The following is an 18,669-nucleotide window of genomic DNA, read 5'->3' on the forward strand; positions in this document are numbered from 1 at the left end:
TGTACATACAATTGTACCAGTGATTTAACGGAAAGGTAAGTGTGAGGAAAATGAGGTTTCACAATCATAGTACGGGAGATATTTTAGCACAAAGGTTACGGCTGTGACCGTTTGAGTTGTTTTTTTCAGACAGCACCAGCTTCTGCACTACTTCTTGCACTTACATCTCACCATTTCCAGGCAAGCCTCGGCAGCTACGGGCAAACCGGTCCATGTAGGCTCCATCTTGCTATCGTGGTCCATCACTTTCCATTGTCCTAGTACTCTTATTTTTTTTATTTTTTTTTTTTTATAGTTTTGTATGTATTTGAATATCAAATTCAAATTCAAATTCAAATTGTTTTTATTGTGAAATCACAGGTAAATACATAAGTCAGGTCATAAAATGTTTGTAATAGATCAGCTGTGTTCCGCCGCATGGGCATACAATAATTGAAAGATACAGAATATTATATTGTTTATAAAAACGATTGAAATGAAATATTAATTAAATCTGCACAATTATTTTCTTCATAAATTACAATATTAAATATGTCAAAATAAAATTTAATAAATGTCAAAAATAAAAATTTAACAAATGTCAAAATAAAATTTAATAAATGTCAAAAATAAAATTTAATAAATGTCAAAATTTCCTCCTATACTTTTAGTTACTGTGTGTAATGTCGCGATTCAAACTCAATTTATTTTCTCTAGTCATATTTTTAACACGCTTTTATTAGGTCGACTTGCAAGTCTTTTAACGATCTATGTAATAAAGTCTAAGAATCTGAATTACACGCACTTCTGATGATACATCATGAAAATTGGCAATTAAATGTACATTTAAATGACAATATAATACTATGGTNTGAAAAGGCAAAAAGTTTGTTCTAGAAATGAATTCGCCATCCTTCAATTATCCGAAAATGATACCACACTTGCCCTAATACCCATAGTTTTGAAGATATGGGCCTTAAAGTGAAGCGCGGCGGAAGGAAACTTGCCCCCCCTCCCCCTGCTGCCACAGGGGGGGCTCCCGATGTCTACCGACGGAAATCCACTCAGGAGCACCCAAAGAACCACTGTTGCAAAAATGAGCCTTCTATACCAAAGTGGAGGGGTCTCCATACAAATCATTGCACTAAATTCCCTACTATGTTGGTTCAAAGCTAACGAGAATTAACTTTCGCTTAAAACTTTACATCATTGCGAGCCTTTGCACACAGCTAGGACGAGAAGGGTGATTTTGTAAAATAATTAAGACATCTATGCATCTTATTATTTTAACCGCCATCGCAAAAAGGAGGATGTTTTATGCGGTAGTAGGGTTTTTTTGAATGAAAAAAAAAATTACAGCCATGTTCTCGCTAAGTATTTCGACATACTGATATTGCCGTAAGTGTTGCAAATAATATCAATATTGAGCCGGAAACCTACAATGACAACAAACTGCGGGCCACAGCTCCAAACTGGTTGTTTTTACGCAACGCTCACTTATTTCTGTTTGTTGCGTACAAGTGGTCATTAAATGTAGCTCTTTGCTTTCCAAAGATCAATTTAAATCAAGGTTTGAACTTATACCTGAAGTTCAAATGTATATAACTACGGTAAAGGTTGTGATATAAATAGTTAACAGTAAATACTATCCTTGAGGTCGCGGTCAAGATATTTTTAGCAACAAACAATGAACTAAGTACTTAAACTTGTTTCTCCTGAGAGCATTAATATTAAGTTACGTGAGTTCTTACTAGTATCAGTTAAGTTATTTAAAGTTAAATAAATTTATAAAATACAGCATTTAAAAACACCTATTTCCTATGAATTTTTGTATGAAACCTGCTGTAAACAGTACACTTGTTATAACAATACAAGGTTGAAATATAAATGTGCTAGGAGTTCAAGTTAAAAGTGTCATAAAAAATACCCTCTGTATTCTATCCATGTCAAGGCACATATTACACAATCCAGTTAAACTTAACCCTATTCGGAAGGATGGCAATTGTCAAAACCATGGCGTGCATTTACGACACTGTTTCGACGAATGGTAATGAGGGTTTGAACTTGGAGGTATGACTATGAGCATTAGATTCTATTTAATCAAATCACGAGTATGTTTTTCTGTTTTGGGATACTCCAATGTCATATACAGGGTGATCCAGACTAGATATAAAAATAAAGGGACTTTAGTTGGGATTGGGAATCGATTATTTTTCTGGTAGGCCTTTTAGCTCCTTAATCCTTTTAAAAAAACCTGTTCTTAAAAAAATTACATATTTTTTGGTATATTAAGTACCACTCTGTATATTTTATTACGCCAATACAAAACAAAAAAAGCTCATAAGCGTAAAAAGTAAATCAACCACATTGGTACTCCTGTACTGTAGATAAACCAATAACTATGTACGATTACATAATAACATTGACATGATACCTACTTTCATGTCAATATTAAAAATACAATACAATTTAATATTTTCATTATGTTTGATGTATAAAATACCTATCATTGTGTCAATAAACCTATTGTGACAATCAGCTGAACCTTGAGTTATATCATTATGTTAACATTTCAGTGCCTATTGGTTCCAATTAGCAATAATATTTTTTTTAATGTTTCGTATTGTCCGGAATTGATAATGAACAACAGAAATAAAATCATTTCTTTTGGTGTATTGGATTGTTTTTTAATAGCGATCAAAACTTTTAGAGCAAATTTCTGGCTAAACAATAACAGTGTTAAGTTTAGTTTATTAATAAGTTTTATTTCAAAATGCCTTATTTTTCAATACATAAATATTATTATATTTTTGACATTTATTAAATTTTATTGTGACATATTTAATATTGTAATTTATAAAGAAAATAATTGTGCAGATTTAATTAATATTTCATTTCAATCGTTTTTATAAACAATATAATATTTTCTGTATGACTAACTTATCAATATATTAATCATTGACTAACAAAATTGTATCATTAATATTGTATTATAAAAATTGTACTACCTATCATTTCATCAATTAATATTCTGTATCTTTCAATTATTGTATGCCCATGCGGCGGAACACAGCTGATCTATTACAAACATTTTATGACCTGACTTATGTATTTACCTGTGATTTCACAATAAAAACAATTTGAATTTGAATTTGAATTTGAAACCAACAAAAATTTGATTAAATAAAAATAAAACAGAAACATTATTGGAATTCGGAATGTGATCTGCAACTAGGTTATATAAAAATAAAAAACTTTTTAGTGTCCGACCGAATGTTCGGTTTCGGTTTCGTTTTCGGTTGAGTTTCGGTAAAAACACGAGTTTCGGTTTAGTTTCGTTTTCGGCGGCAAACTTGCCGAAACTACGACCGAAACCGAATGTGCATTCGGGAGTTTCCGCGCTGTTATCGGACATGTTCGGCGCGTTGAATGAGTGGATGAATCCGATCAGAGCCAATGTCGTGATTCGTTCGCTTGTTTGTTTGCTGTTAGTTTTGTTTTGTTGTGGTGGCGAGTTTTCGAGTGATTTATTTTGAATTTGGTAAGTTTTATCTCGTTTTATGTCGTTATAACATAAGAGCGGGTGTAAACATAAAAAAAAATCAATATGACTGATAAAAGTATAATCAAGTTTAATCTAACCTATAATTTTTTTTTGCAAATGCTATTACTTAAACAAACATTAGTTAAGTAGTTAGTAATGACTATAGTGAATTTCATGGTGATAATATTATGGATTCAGAGTTTCAAAGTTCATTTTAGTATTTATCACCAAGGTATCCAAGTGGCAAGTACATTAGATACTAACTTACTTACTACCAATTTTGTTTTGAGAAATTATTAAGGTAAAAGACCCGACCATGGGACGGGTTATGTAGATGTCCTGAATATTGCGAGTAATTAAAGAAAAATCTAGACTATAAATCCTTCTTTTTCTTTTTTAATACATAATTTGATACCTTTTAGAGTAAAAAGGCACTTTATAAGTTCAATTTTAATGCAATTTATAATAACGTTTTCTTTATTTTTTCCTCAAAATATGAGCCTTGTAAGGAAGTTTCGGTTTCGGTTTCGGCCGAAATAGACACCGTTGCCGAAATTCGTTTTCGGTTTCGGTTTCGGTCGTAAAACTAGTTTCGGTCGGACACTAAAACTTTTAAAGCAAAATTATTCTTATCCCAAAACATTTGAAATCCCAAGTCTTATGCATTTATATTTTCTAATGTTACAATTTTTAATGTTAAAGGATCTTGATACAAAAATTCAACATATTGAAATTGTGTAACTATTAATACATTTTATTCTGTTAAAAACAAACTGATCATAAGGAATTAATGAAAACACTAGAACAAAAACATTAAGGTTTATTCGCTTCTTATTGGAATGTATTCATTGCGTTCAAATTATTGTCTTATTAGGTATTTTGTCAGTTTTCAAAATGTTTACAGAGCTAAGATAACATGCCCTAAGGGTAACGGAAGATGACCAAGCTGCATCTATTTATTAATTAATGATATAAAGCCGCTAAATATAGCTTTAATAGTAAATGAAAAGACTGTACTAGACATATATGGAATAATGGGATAATAAGTTAAAGTATTAAGAGCTATAATTGAATATAATAGAGCTATTATGATTCCAATAAGAAGCAACCTTTAGAGATCAGTGTCATGGCCATAATGCATGTTATAATGTAAGTTCTTGACCTTGCCGAGTACCTGAATGTCCCCTTGAATAGGACATGGTCAAATATTATACAGAACCGTATGGCAAAGGTGAATATTGTGGTATTATGTAATAATAATCATTGAAAGGGGCATACAAGATAAACTTTGGTGACGCTTTGTTATCAAACACAGATTGCACGTACAAATCTACGAGTAATGGGAACTGCGACACAAGATGTTGGCGGAAATCCAATACAACAACAAAAAAACAAGATGTGAATCGAAAACCACTCACCTGATGTCAAATGACAATTTCTCCTCGCGATCCTCCCCACAGAAACCAAACTCAATCGAACACTACTCATTATCACGCGCGATTACCAAGCACAAATAACATCAGCCCTCAGCGACCGACAAATGCTGCACGATCCAAATAGAAATTACAATAAGTCGCCGTAATGATAGTCGCAATTTTTATTGTATTTGTTTGTCAGTGAGAGGTTTCTGTCATGACGCAACACTTTTAGTCAACATCAACACCGCCACTATTCTTTAAAATTACACGATGTAAGTACGAAAACTGCACTTTCCTATTTTTTTTGTAATTTGATTTTTAAAAAACAAATTTATTTTCTGATTATTTGAGCGGCCATACTGATGTTCACAGCTGATTTTGATGTGAAAGAAGTTGAAATTTTCTCGTACCACGTTGTTTCAATACTCCTGACATCTAGTAACTAAACTCGAAAACTTTCGTGCTGTTTTATCATACATGTCTTTAACTTACTTTAAAAACATGCTAGATGGCGCTACTATAGAAGCCGATTCATTCGCTATCGAATAATGAATCCGATAAATTAAATCGGTAAACACTGTTTAAATACAACACTATTTGTCATCGCCTGTAAAATGGCAACACAGTCTAGGAAATGTCAAAAGAAGTCTGTGGTAAACAGTGTCCAAAATGGCTGAGACAGAAACCGATAATAACAGTATTGTTAGATCCGAAAGAAATAATAAGAGCACAGTGGCTGCCAATGGACCGCGTCGAGTTACAATTTACAAAACCGATACTGGTTTCGGTTTCAATGTTCGCGGCCAAGTGTCTGAAGGGGGCCAGTTGAGATCGATCAATGGGGAGCTGTATGCTCCTCTGCAGCACGTAAGCGCTGTTTTGGAACAAGGAGCGGCTGAGCAGGCCGGCATCAGAAAGGGCGACAGGATCCTAGAGGTGTAAGTACCTAGAATAAGCATTTACTGATGTCGTAGGGATGTGGCAGATGGTGGAGCCTCCCACAGGTTTTTCCCAGTATTGTTTGTGGTGCACCGCCTAGCAACGCTAACAGGGCATTCCAATAAGTTTTACAGCCGTTTTGTAGCTTGGTTGTTTTCCAGAAACGTTCCAACCGTTGAATTCGACTTCCCCTTGTATTCATTTACATAGCATGAATCACGCCAAACTTGTTTTGGTAGTGAATGAAAGTTTGCGAAGTTTTGAATTACGTATGCAGAGTTATGATGTGGTTCGCGCTACATTTCAGTTAGCTATACTATACATAGAACATATTTTTATGAAAGTACCTAGATCTTTCAGTGCATCTTGATTCTTATTTTTAAGTGTTGATCTCTTCTATAATGCAGGATCCTAGTTTATTATACATAAGTAGCTATAGTGGTACATCTGAATTAAAACCAGTTCCGATTAATTCCTATGATGATTTAGATAGGTTTTTGTTTATTTTAAAATATATTTTTATATCTCACATTTTATGAAGTAACATGACCTCACATAGTTCAGTAAATAAAATTTATTATTATTTCTTTATTGGTCTATAATCTGGCTATAACTGGCTGTAGTACCATACATAATAGACTTATTTCTTAAAACTATTCTTAGATCAGTGTATGTATGGCCTATTTAATTATTGTATTCACCACAATGAAGCCTGAAGACTACTTACGCATAATATATTATGTAGATTGCATAAGTATGTTGGCAACATTGAGTTTAGCGATCCTATGGCTTCACCTCTTGGATGGCACATGGGTCAGGCCTAGTTTTATTTATGTAAATTTCTTTTAGTCTTGTCTGGTTAAAATGTTACATAATAGCAACCTGTATTGCATCTCATCCAATTAAAAAAAAAGAAGATGAATTATGGAATTTGGAAATCTATAGGTAAATTCTAGCATGGTTCATTTTAGGATTTAGTAAATTCAATCCAATTTATAATCCACTAGCTTTTGCTCGCGGCTTCACCCTCGTGAAATATAGTTTGCCTGTATGTTATTCTGGGTTATAATCAATAATACTGTAAAGTTTCATCAAAATCCGTTCAGTAGTTTTTGCGTGAAAGAGTAACAAACATCCAGACATCATGACATCCATACAAACTTTCGCATTTATAATAGGGTAAGTGCGCTAGTTTTCGTCCAATTATCGGAGTTGCCAACTTTGTGATGCGAAATGAATATCTTAAAATACCCTTACTCATATGTATCATATGTCATTTTAGTCCTTATATAGTCTACTTTACGTTAATATTATATGACAATAAGTAAATACCACGGGTTTTTTTATAAAAAATATTTTATGCAAAAGAGGCGATTTCACTAGTTTTCGTCCAAAAAAATCAGTTATCGTCCTAGTGTACGCTAGTTTTCGACCACTGTGTAGAAAAAAGGGTGCAGTTGAATTATTAACTTAAAACCAATTCTACAATACAGTAACTATGGATTGTGGTATATCATTTGAAAGGTAATTTTGTTAGCTTTCAAATGATATCAAAAAGATTTAAATAAGTTTCTTACCTAAATTTAGGAAAATATTGCAATAGGTCGAAGGACAAATGGACGAAAACTAATCTACAGGAATAGCTAATTTTGGTTTTCGTCCACCCCAGTGCTTGCTCATGACGTCATGGACGAAAACACAACAACGTTTAAAGCTGTTTTTTGTTTTCGTCCACATCTTTTTAACGGTTTTTATGGGTTTATCACTGTTAAAAAGTGGACGTAAACTAAAATGTTTAATGTAATAGCAATAAAGATCATATTGGAAGAAAAAACATTGTATTTTGTAGGTCCATTGAAGTAAAATGATTATTAAAAATATTAACTAGGTGTCAGGGTTTCCGTCCACGTGGACGAAAACCAAAATCTTGCAAAATTGTTATGCTAGTATTAGTCCACTTAATTATCTAAGATTTCTATACAAAAACTTCAATAAACCCCATAAAATAGTGTTTATTATACTAATAATTAGACATACGTGCCAAAAACATTACGTAAAGTAGCTAAAACAGTAATTAAACATACCATGAAAGTTCCCTACCAGCACGTTTTTTTTCTAACTTGACGATGTTTTCCATTCACCTGTGTGCAGCAGCAACTTCCGTAGATTTTTTTGGAGTTATTACTTGTCAAATTACATTTTCATGCAGGCAGAACTGTTACTTAGATATTATAGATTGTAACAAGTCCAAACTTGCACGGAAAGTTAGGTTTGTATTCTAATTTTCCGTATTTGTTTGTGGCAAGTCGGTCAAATGGACGAAAACAGGAGCTGGACGGAAAACCGGCGCAATTACCCTATTAGCCGGATATACTCCAATATGGGTTATAACTTCACATTATAAAAGACATTCATTAGTGGTGGTAATTTTACCACTCGTACAGGCATCAGCAAATTTTATTTTACATACAAAGTAGGTAAGGTATTTTGAAATATCGATGCATGCAATAAACTACAAGTAAGCTCTTTTATCAATTATTTCAACATGAATGAAATGAAATTGCAGTGTAATCCACAGTTGTTATCCATTTAAAAATCATAAAATTTTACCGCCTTTAACATAAGGTTATACTTTTATCTTAATAATTTATTAAATGACTTGATAACGCGTCTATTTAGTCAATCAGATCTTGTAAATTTAAGCAATTTGATCACAATTTACAAAAATCTGATTCTTGAATCTTCCAGAACTGGTTTACTTTGGTTTTATCTACTCAGAGATACTCGTGTTTTTTATGTTTGAAAGTACTTTTTACTGGAAATGTCGGTAGGCGGTGATATTTATTTACTATCCCACCTACAACACTAAGAAAAATATTTGTGTACCATTGCGACGCAAAATTAGATAACACTTTCCCGGACAGTAACCCAGACACAATAGAAGTTTAATTGTTATGACGGATATAGCAGTTTACTGTCCAGGAAAGTGATAATCCGATGTACGCATTTAGTACAAGGAAAACCAAAGTATCAAGCTTAATCTCGTTGAAGAATCTAAGTGGTAGTATTTCCACCCTGCCTTATCACAAGCACTCGCATCGGGGTCAGCGCGACGGCCGCATGCCGCGTGTTCCCACTGCAAGCGAGCAAGGTAGGGTCACACTTGGATCTGGTGCAACAGGTGAGACACACGCCCGTATTCACAAACGATGCTTGCTTAAGTGATGCAAATCACACGCACAGCGTGAAATAGAGCTCTCTGGTTTTTGTGTCACTCTGTGCGTCCACGCGTACTGTGAGACCTCTTAGTTTGTGAATACAGGCAATAGTGTTGTATGCCATGAATCTCCGAGAGATTCGCCTAATTTCTTAAGACATCTTCCGCGCGCAGACTAGTTTACAACTGCCATCATGCGTTTAAAAACCTGGCACATGTGAGGCGATGGGTATTCCTGTCATCTTGTACTGATAGGTGATCGCGTTTCTTCCCGTTCTACACCTTATAGTCGGCATCAAGTCAAACGCGTACCACGCTATCTGAAAAGCAGAATTGGCAACCTATTTCCTAATCATACTTTTGACAGAGAAAGTTGCTTTTGTCAGTTCCAGAGCCTAAATCACCAAAGACTTACTATGTACAGCAACTGAGTCGATATTCCCTTCGGTCTCGGACTGTCATACGATACCACCAACACAAATGGATTCGTCGTTTTACCCTAAACACGACTATTACAGAGGCAAAGCCTAGAGTCTTAAGCCCTATTATAAAATTAAATATTTTATGTTACATTACCGAAAAATGCTGATTGGAATAACACGAAGTGTACCCACTGCATCTGCGCGCGCTGCAACTTGAACGTTGCACAATCAATGCATTTTTTGTTGGTACACATTATCTCTGCTCCAATTAAACCTGCACACAATAGAGTACTAGAAAATTAGATTATTACGTTTGTCAACCTACTTTGTAACACTGCGTGTAGAAAAGGTTTATGACATTGTGTTATTACCGTGCTAGAACTGCTACATACAATCATCTAGCTAGAATTGAAAGGCTAGTTTCAACAAGAACAAAGTACGAATCTTGTGGGATCCAGAAGAGGGACTAAAGATATGTATGGTTTGTCTTAAGGACGATGAGGTCTAAAAAGGCTAGATACCTACACGTACTTATCACATTAAAATTTGAATCTACTGACGGGATAAGAGTGGAGCGTGTCCGTAACTGATTTTCGGGCCTCACTGGCTCAAAAAATGCAAGCAAATATGTTCTTATTGCCCAAGAAAAAATTGTAAGCAGCAAAAAAAGAGAACGTTGTTTCTCTTCTAGTTTATTTACCTTTCGTTTGTTTGTTGTGATGTTCAGCTCAATGACTTGTTATCGTAGGATAAAACTGTGCCTGTGGCTGACGATAGCTCAGTGCCAGGTTATTGTCTGTGTGTTGAATAGTTAATCTCCAAGATGTTTAATAACATGCAATCGCTGTACGAGACGTCTGCCGTGTTCAATAGGGGATATAGTCTCCTTCCAGTCGAAAGGTTAGTATAATATGTAAAAATACACTTATTTTCCGGGATATTAGGATTGGAGGTGGTTGGGTTTTCATTGAGTCGTATTTTAATTTTGTCAGGACAATATCTTGTCGCTTGTGGATGCCTCTGGTCGGTTATTTAGAGTCTACATGGAGGATACACGCATGCCTTCAGCCCTTTTTAAGCAAGCCCTCATAATCCTACTATCATCTCCGACCGTCCGGTCTTGTACAAATATCAAAGCTGTTATTTTGTGCCCTAGCACATAATATCATCAGATATTTTTATATTTTTTAAATCGTCAAGGTTTCAGATATTTGTCCGAACTTTTCTTCCCAGGTAGTCTTATCATTTATTCGACTTTCAACAGTCCTTATTATTTATCCCATTGGATCTGAATGATGCAATATCGTAACCAATTACATGAATGTATCAATCAAAAGGTGTCTCAATAAATCAAATTGATAACTTTGAGAGAGGTCGATCTATAGAGTTTTTAATAATAATTGTAATTTGTAATTGCAGATAGGCTTGAATAATTGTGTGACATATTATTTACTACTGACTGATGTCCAAGTCCAGCGCATTCATAGAAGAACAAGAAGTCATGGCCAATTTTATGTCAGATATTTATTAAGTTGCAATTGCTATTATGTTTAAGTTTACGATCGCCGCGATCTAATGTACAGGCAGCATAGTCCAATTAATCTCTAATATGGTAAAACCGTGATTTGTTTATAAAATAAACTAATTTAAACTCTTTGGCCAAATACGCTGAAACTACTCATAACACCACTTCGGAAATGTGTTTTTGTCTGTACTAATGACTATGTTCAGACATTTACATAACAAATCCAATTAGTATTAGAAAGTATCTAGGCAGCTGCTAGAACCAGCAAGTACATAATCATTGGATAACATCCATATTCATAACATAACCTGTTGCGGTTGTTGGTCTTAACTTCATAGGTATATCATGACCGAATATACTATATTATGCATTACGACCCGTGTTTCGCTTTGTTCTAAATTACCGAACCAGATAACTGTTATCTGTATGGAAGTCGGTATTCGCGTTAAAGACAAACCAAACCATATTTTCCTAATAATTAAATTAAATATTTAGTTACATAAACATATTATTTAGTTTTCATGATTACTTGCCATCATACAAATCTCATATTAATCGCCACAAAGTGTGTAACGGCATTTGCCCAAAATACAGAGTTTCACTGTTTCACAGCTCTAAGTCAGGTCATGTTTAACTGCGTCTGTAGGATTGGATCAATGAGCAACCAATTTAGATTTATTGATTTGCTCTCCCAATGCTTGTATCACACATATTGAACTTTGTCTGTAGCTAGTGTGTGTTTTAGAAGACGCTCACATGAGCAGTATTTGCTTGCAACACATTGAAAAATACTATGTTCAAAAGCAGTTATTTATAATGTACGCCCTACCTGCAACTTTAGTTCTCCAAGAAACTGCATACTTCCGGGCTCACAAAGGCAGTGTGTAGGTAGAGCCAACCGCAAACTAGAGCTTGAGAACTCTAGACAGATGTACACTTCATTTAAAATGTATAGGAATGTTTCTGGTAAGCCACGGCAGCTAGCTCGTCCCGTCACTCTTCGATGGTGCTTTAATATTAGTGCTCAAACTTCACACAGCTCTGATAGTCGGTGGTTTTTAGCAAATGAAAATGCTATCTATCGGTTGTTGCATCAAGCCATAGCAGCTTCGAACTGTAATGTCTGTTTTGCTGACCCTTACCTACATTATCCCTATCTGCTGGTCAGTATTATGGCACGTTTAAGGTATGACGAAGTCCATTAGTCCACACAATGATATAATTGTAAATACATAACACTTATCATATTCGCTTGAATAAATCCGGATATTTAATTCTTTGCTTGACCCAAAAACCTCGTAACCTGAAATCAATAAATTACAAATCAAATTGTAAGCTCGACATTAAACTTTCATCCAGTGACCTTGCCTTGAATTTTTGTAAATACGACAATTTTATAACCACAAAAGTGTTCCAAATATGGAATGAAAGAACATAGTAACTGTGTCATAAAGGCTGTGTAATGTGTAAGTCATGAAGACATTTATACATTCCTGAAAGTGTAAAAAACACTCTACGTAGTATTAGAGGCCGGTCGATCTATTCTCATAAATAAAACACTGGATACTCATCTTTCACATTATATTGCCTTATTTTAATTACAATTCATCACTTAGCACAAAAGCGCGCGGAGTCGTCTCCGCGCGTCCCTCTATTCTGACGTTTGATTCTCGTGACAGCATTATGACAGCATCTCATTGGCTATAACGATACCGCTATTTTAACGTTTTAGATTTTTCATAATTAACAGTTCGGCCTTCCTGCAATTCCTTCGCCCTCGAAGGTCTTCTCTACCCAAGGCACACTTGACGCCTCGTATTGGGATCCGCTGTGCACCTTGCTAGGTCCACTCTCCCATCTCCACCACCATTCGCGCACCACACGCGCGCCCTGCTGCTCCAACACGCGCGCACCGGCTCCGCCCGCGCGTTCTTGCTGCACGCGCGGCACCTGCTGGACTCCTGCTGCGCCGACCGCGCCGCGCACCACGCAGCGCCCGCCGCGCTGGCGCCGCTCGTGACGCGCCGACTCGCCCGGCTGCACCGCCTGCCCGCGCACTCGCTGGCGCGCGACCTGCTGCGCGCCGAGCGCGAGCCGTTGCCGCTGCTGGCGCTGCTGCTGCCCGAAGCGCGCGCGCTGACCGCGCTGCTGCCCGAAGCACGCGCGCTGACCGCACTGCTGCCCGAAGCACGCGCGCCGACCGCGCTGCTGCCAGAAGCACGCGCGCCGACCGCGCTTCTGCCCGAAGCACGCGCGCCGACCGCGCTGCTGCCCGAAGCACGCGCGCCGACCGCGCTGCTGCCCGAATCCACATAGTTTCATGACAATACCACATGTCAATAGTTCATGATGTCTCCCACACAAGGCACGGCATCTTCACAATTCCTGATGTCACACAGACATCCCACACAGCTTGTCATGACATGTCTGACATAGCTTGTCATAACATGTTACACACAGCTGGTGGCACCCGGTGGACACGCGGCAGGAGCAGCCGCATGCCGACCGCGCCGCGCGCCACACCGCACTGCACCGAGCTGGCTGTCGCGCCGCTGCGGCCCGCCGCGCTTGAGCCGCCACCGCCGCCCACGCGCGGGCACCTGCAGCTGGCGCCGCTAGGCGCGCTGCACTCCACGCTGACTACTTTCGGCTCTGCTGACACAAGAAATCATCATACAGTATATCTATACACCATCATCATCATCCTTAATGATTTATGGGATTAGTTAGGGTTCTTTGAACATTTTCACTTTAACCCCACACAGCTTAGGCCATTCCACATAGCTTGTCATGTCATGCCACATGTCCTCCTCACACAGATATCAGGACATCTCACGCAGAATGACAATGTCCGCCCAGCTTCATGACAATGTCCACTGGTGTATGATCAACAAGTACATCATATACATTATTATTATTATTATTTTCAAATCATTCCCATAACCACAACATTATCAAAATATTAAGATGAATAACACAACTACATAAATCATCACTGACAACAAAACAATGCAAGTGAAACATATTGATGCTTAACATTGTGTTTGGGTGAACACCAAGTTGCTCCACACACAAATGCAACTTTATCAAAATAAACTTCTTGTTATTATCTTAGGTAACAGCACAATTGCAAATACTTCAATGAGGTTACCATCCTCAAAGCATTCACAAGAAATACCCAAGTACTTTAAATAACTTTTTGCATAAGGCTGCTAGCGGCAGTTGGGAAGTTCTAAAGTCTAGCAGTAGACTGTAGCTAATTAATTATTAAAATCTGTTCACACTCAAGTTAATTGTATGCAATTTCATGCCAATGACAAGAATAAGCACAGTTAAACAACCAAGCCGCAGTGGCACTGCTAGTCTCAGCCCAACCCTTGCAACAAAACATTAATTCAACTCACCAAATATCACAGCTGATTCCTTTTGTATTGCATTTTCACTCACCAAATATCACAGCTGATGCCTTTTGTATTGCATACCTTCAATCCAACTCCAAATCACTTATGTGGAGTACCCTTGCTCAGTGTTCAGCTTCACTCAGGTATTGTGCTTGACTGATTTGCTCACCACAGGGCCAACCCGCAGACAGATAAGTCACCACATCTAAAACTCAAGTCAAATCTAAAAATATGCACACACAATATGCTACAACCAGTAACCTTTTTATTAAACAGCTAACAGATAACCTCAAGATTAAAATCATTTTTACCATGCGACAATAATTAACAATAATGGCTTGTACACAAGAATACCCTTCAAGTTAAATGTACCACATTTTATAACAATGTAATATCATAATTGAATAAATTTTGGTCACCCACACTAATGTTCAATTTTAGTAATACAACCCAAATCAATACTGGCAGCAGAAATTAATTGATAAGTTGGAAAAGTTCAATATTAACATTATCTTTACTAAAAATATAGCATCATGTAACATAATAATAATTATGTTTCACAATAATTGAAGTATCAATCACTAGTACCAAAAATACACCACATGTTCAACGGGGATTACTAATGTTTGGCCAAAAAACGTTTACCAAATTATCACATCGCAAACAACGTTTCGCAAATTTTCATTTGGCAAATTCTCATTTGGCAAAACAACTTATTGCAAACTTTTAATTCGCAAATGTCGCTTTTGGCATATTATTGTTTAGCAAATTTTTGTTTGGCAAAGTATGTTTTGCCAAATGTTTCATTTGGCAAAAATATTTCACCATAAACTATTTTTAAAATTATTTGATTGGTGCATAGAATGGAATACAAATTAGCTTGTGGTTATTATTTTGTTTAGTGGGTAGTTAATATAAAATTTGTTCTAAATTAATTTTCTTATTTCATTCTTTTTATCGAAATTTCCTAATGATTCATTAACAATAGAGGTGATTCTAGCGCTCGGCGGCCGCTGCCGCGGCACGCTTCGCTCGCCTTCGCGCATAGGGTCACTGTTCTAACCTAACCTAACCTACTATTTTCTGCAATACCTACTTTTTGCAACCATACTATTTTCTGCAATCTCTTTGTTTTACATAAAATTCTTGTGAAAACCATGATCATGTGCCTTATGCTTTGATTTGTGGGTAACGGTGGGTAAGTATGTGAAGTGTCAATTTGACCAAACAAATTATTTGGGATATAATATTTGGCAAAATAAAACATTTGCTATATAAACATTTGCCAAGTAAAATTTTACCAAATGATAATTTGACCAAATGAATTAGTTGCGAAAAGTACAGTTGCTAAATGTTCATTTGGGAAATGAAACTTTGGCGATAAGTTGTTTGCGAAGTGAAATTTGGCGAAAAGTAATTTGGCCAAACGGAAGGATACCGTTCAACGGCATAACTGGCTGCTTTGCTTAATTTCAATTTACAAATTAAGCTAATTAATATATTTTATCTCATCTTTTAGTGCTCAACATCAAGAAAGAAACATCATGATACTAAAACTGGTTTACACAACACAGACCTTAGCTTCAATTTACTTGAATAAAACTAATTATTAATTCTTCTCCAAAATAATGCCAAGAGGTTACTCGGGCATGATCACCAAACTTATTTAATTTATCTGACCAAATTCTATCTATTCTTTATAGATTTTAAATCTCTACAAGTTATTCTTTGCAGAATGTAAACATGAACAAATGAACACCGTTCAATTTAATTTGATTTACTAAAATAGTTTATTAGGCATTGCAATTAAAGTGAGCACATACCATAGCTTTCACACACATTCCTGGCATTATCAGTAAAGACTGACAATACCTATAACATTTGATGCTTCATTCACTTCCATGCATTATTTTGCTCAAAAAGGAAATGTGTTAATATTGTTGTTGTTGGAATAATCGATAATAATAATAAATCGTACCTGCTCTGGGGCCATCGTTAGTCAAATTGTTCACCACTTACGTGACCACAAGCCAAGTTACGGAGGGAGTATCCTCATAATTTGCGTCCATCATTTCTCGTACTTAAATACTTTTCTGCATCTCACACAGTTGTCAGCGTGGTTTCCTTGACATTCTCTCTTCATCATATTCAATTATAATCATAGAATCGTGGGCGTTTTGTGTTAACATTCGTGACAAATAACACGAAACATTGGTCACCTGGAACACTTTGAAATCACGTTACTTTCATAGGTTTCAGATCTCACTTCTGAACTATTAGAGGCCGGTCGATCTATTCTCATAAATAAAACACTGGATACTCATCTTTCACATTATATTGCCTTATTTTAATTACAATTCATCACTTAGCACAAAAGCGCGCGGAGTCGTCTCCGCGCGTCCCTCTATTCTGACGTTTGATTCTCGTGACAGCATTATGACAGCATCTCATTGGCTATAACGATACCGCTATTTTAACGTTTTAGATTTTTCATAATTAACAGTAGATACGTATAGGGACGTATTATTTTATCACGAATAGGCATTCGTGGTAAAATAATACGTTCATACCTTCCTAAGATATCAAAAGTACCTAGGAATATCCTGATTTATTATTTAAAACTGTATCAAATGCAACAACATGAACCAATTGCCGCCCTCCGAAACGTCGCAATAACTGACATTATCAATGTTTACATTGTCATTAGCCTCGTCTAATGCACATAATGTCATTACTAACCCGTAATGGTTGTACTGCACGCGTGTTTATATCTTCGGCCAAGTTTCGTTTGAGAGCTCATTCAGCTTGGCGCGTCCCGATCTGAAGATCGTCAGTTAACGTTGACGATTTTTCGTTCGTAATGTGAATCTTAGAATTCTGTCCCTTTGTGAACTTATTAAACCGATATACGAAGACTTTGTCTCGACAAAGGGCAAGAATTAAATTAAACTTTAATAAAACTCCAGTCGTTGAGACTTGAGTTTTGGAGCTCGCGTCTTGTGCTTGTGTCAATGGTCAGTGAAGTGTACGAGAAGCTTGTGCGAACATGTCAGTTCAAAGGGGTGGCACCGGGAGCTTTCGTTATTGTTTTTATTACTGTCCCCGCACCGGTTTCGAGATTTACGACTTGGAGACGCCAGAGCAAGCGGAAGCAGCTGAGCAGGAAGAAGCTCGGTAAGGCAAATGCTAGATGATACAGTTTTTTCTGAAAATGAACCCTTCACAAACGTCTCAACTTTTCAGGATATAGCAAGACACTGGATGTGGCTTGAGAAATACAGACATTCCTCAAGAGCAAGAATTTGTTATCTCTTGACCTTGGTATCTTATACTTTCTCTCACCTTGTCTTATCACTTTAGAGGTGAATATACCTACTTATTTGTGCCGGGTTTCTTCTGATTGGCAAGCTTCTTTCTACCCAAGTTGGTGTTGTCAGATATCCTCAACGATCTCCACAAGAAATGTTAAGGTTAAAAGTGATTATTCCCACCTCTCTTTCCCATCGCTGCTTGTGTAGCCAGGATCTACAGCTTGACCGCCAATAAAAAACCCAACCAGTGAAGGTCAAGTTTATTATGTTAAGGATAGAGGAGTGGAGACATTGTTAACTTTTCGTTAAATACCATGCTGTAGAAATTCAGCATCCTTCAAGAGTTATCATTATAGCATTAGATATACCCAACTGCTACTACATTCTTGTCTCTTTTTCAAAGCGGTTGAATGAGTTTTTCAGCTCTTTTACCAGTAGCAAGCTGTATGTACCTACCTGAGAATGTAATAAAGCAATACTATTACTTTGAACCAAAATAAATGTGGGTCAGTATGACTTGACCCGAATTCCAGATAGTCGCGACCTACGGTAGTTAAACTTCGAGTTATATTCTGTTTGTTTAGTATGAAATTATCAATATCTACATTACATTCGAAAACATTATGTAATCAAAGTAAACGAAGGAACAAAGAAATAGACTTTTTATTAGTGTCCTTCCTTATCTAATAAAATTAAATTGTTTTCTTATTTTACTAATGCGTTTATTGTTCTTTAAACAATAAGATAATTAAGTTATTTATTCGTTAGTTAATGGAGCATTAACTTATGATTATTAGATAAATAGTATCCTACTCCGTATAGTCCGTTTAAGGAAGACTAGTACCTATTCACCAAGATTGATTGGCTTGTAAGTGGATGTGTTGGTTTTTAAAGACATCTGGTCTAACTTAGG

The 18,669-nt window shown here is 36.4% G+C and overlaps 2 protein-coding genes across 3 annotated transcripts in view; one reads left to right on the forward strand and one right to left on the reverse strand.

Moving 5' to 3' along the window:
• ClpX (Caseinolytic protease chaperone subunit) overlaps positions 1–5,372 on the reverse strand; it is a 54,716-nt gene extending 49,344 nt beyond the window's left edge. Inside the window, exon 1 of the mRNA XM_028302701.1 lies at positions 4,942–5,372. Coding sequence (XP_028158502.1) covers positions 4,942–5,011 — 70 coding nt within the window. The 5' untranslated portion in view covers positions 5,012–5,372. The remainder of the gene's footprint in view (positions 1–4,941) is intronic.
• A 205-nt stretch (positions 5,373–5,577) lies between these two features.
• Snx27 (sorting nexin 27) overlaps positions 5,578–18,669 on the forward strand; it is a 34,616-nt gene continuing 21,524 nt past the window's right edge. The window contains exon 1 of one of the 2 annotated variants that reach the window (XM_028302695.1): positions 5,578–5,879. In XM_028302695.1, coding sequence (XP_028158496.1) covers positions 5,611–5,879 — 269 coding nt within the window. In that variant the 5' untranslated portion in view covers positions 5,578–5,610. Of the gene's footprint in view, positions 5,880–17,201; positions 17,620–18,669 lie in introns of those variants that run through there. The other variant, XM_028302696.1, reaches the window with a different exon arrangement.

This window comes from Ostrinia furnacalis, unplaced genomic scaffold (genome assembly GCF_004193835.3).
Source record: "Ostrinia furnacalis isolate ACB-3 unplaced genomic scaffold, ASM419383v2 OfSCF1145, whole genome shotgun sequence".
Classification (NCBI taxonomy): Eukaryota; Metazoa; Arthropoda; class Insecta; order Lepidoptera; family Crambidae; genus Ostrinia; species Ostrinia furnacalis.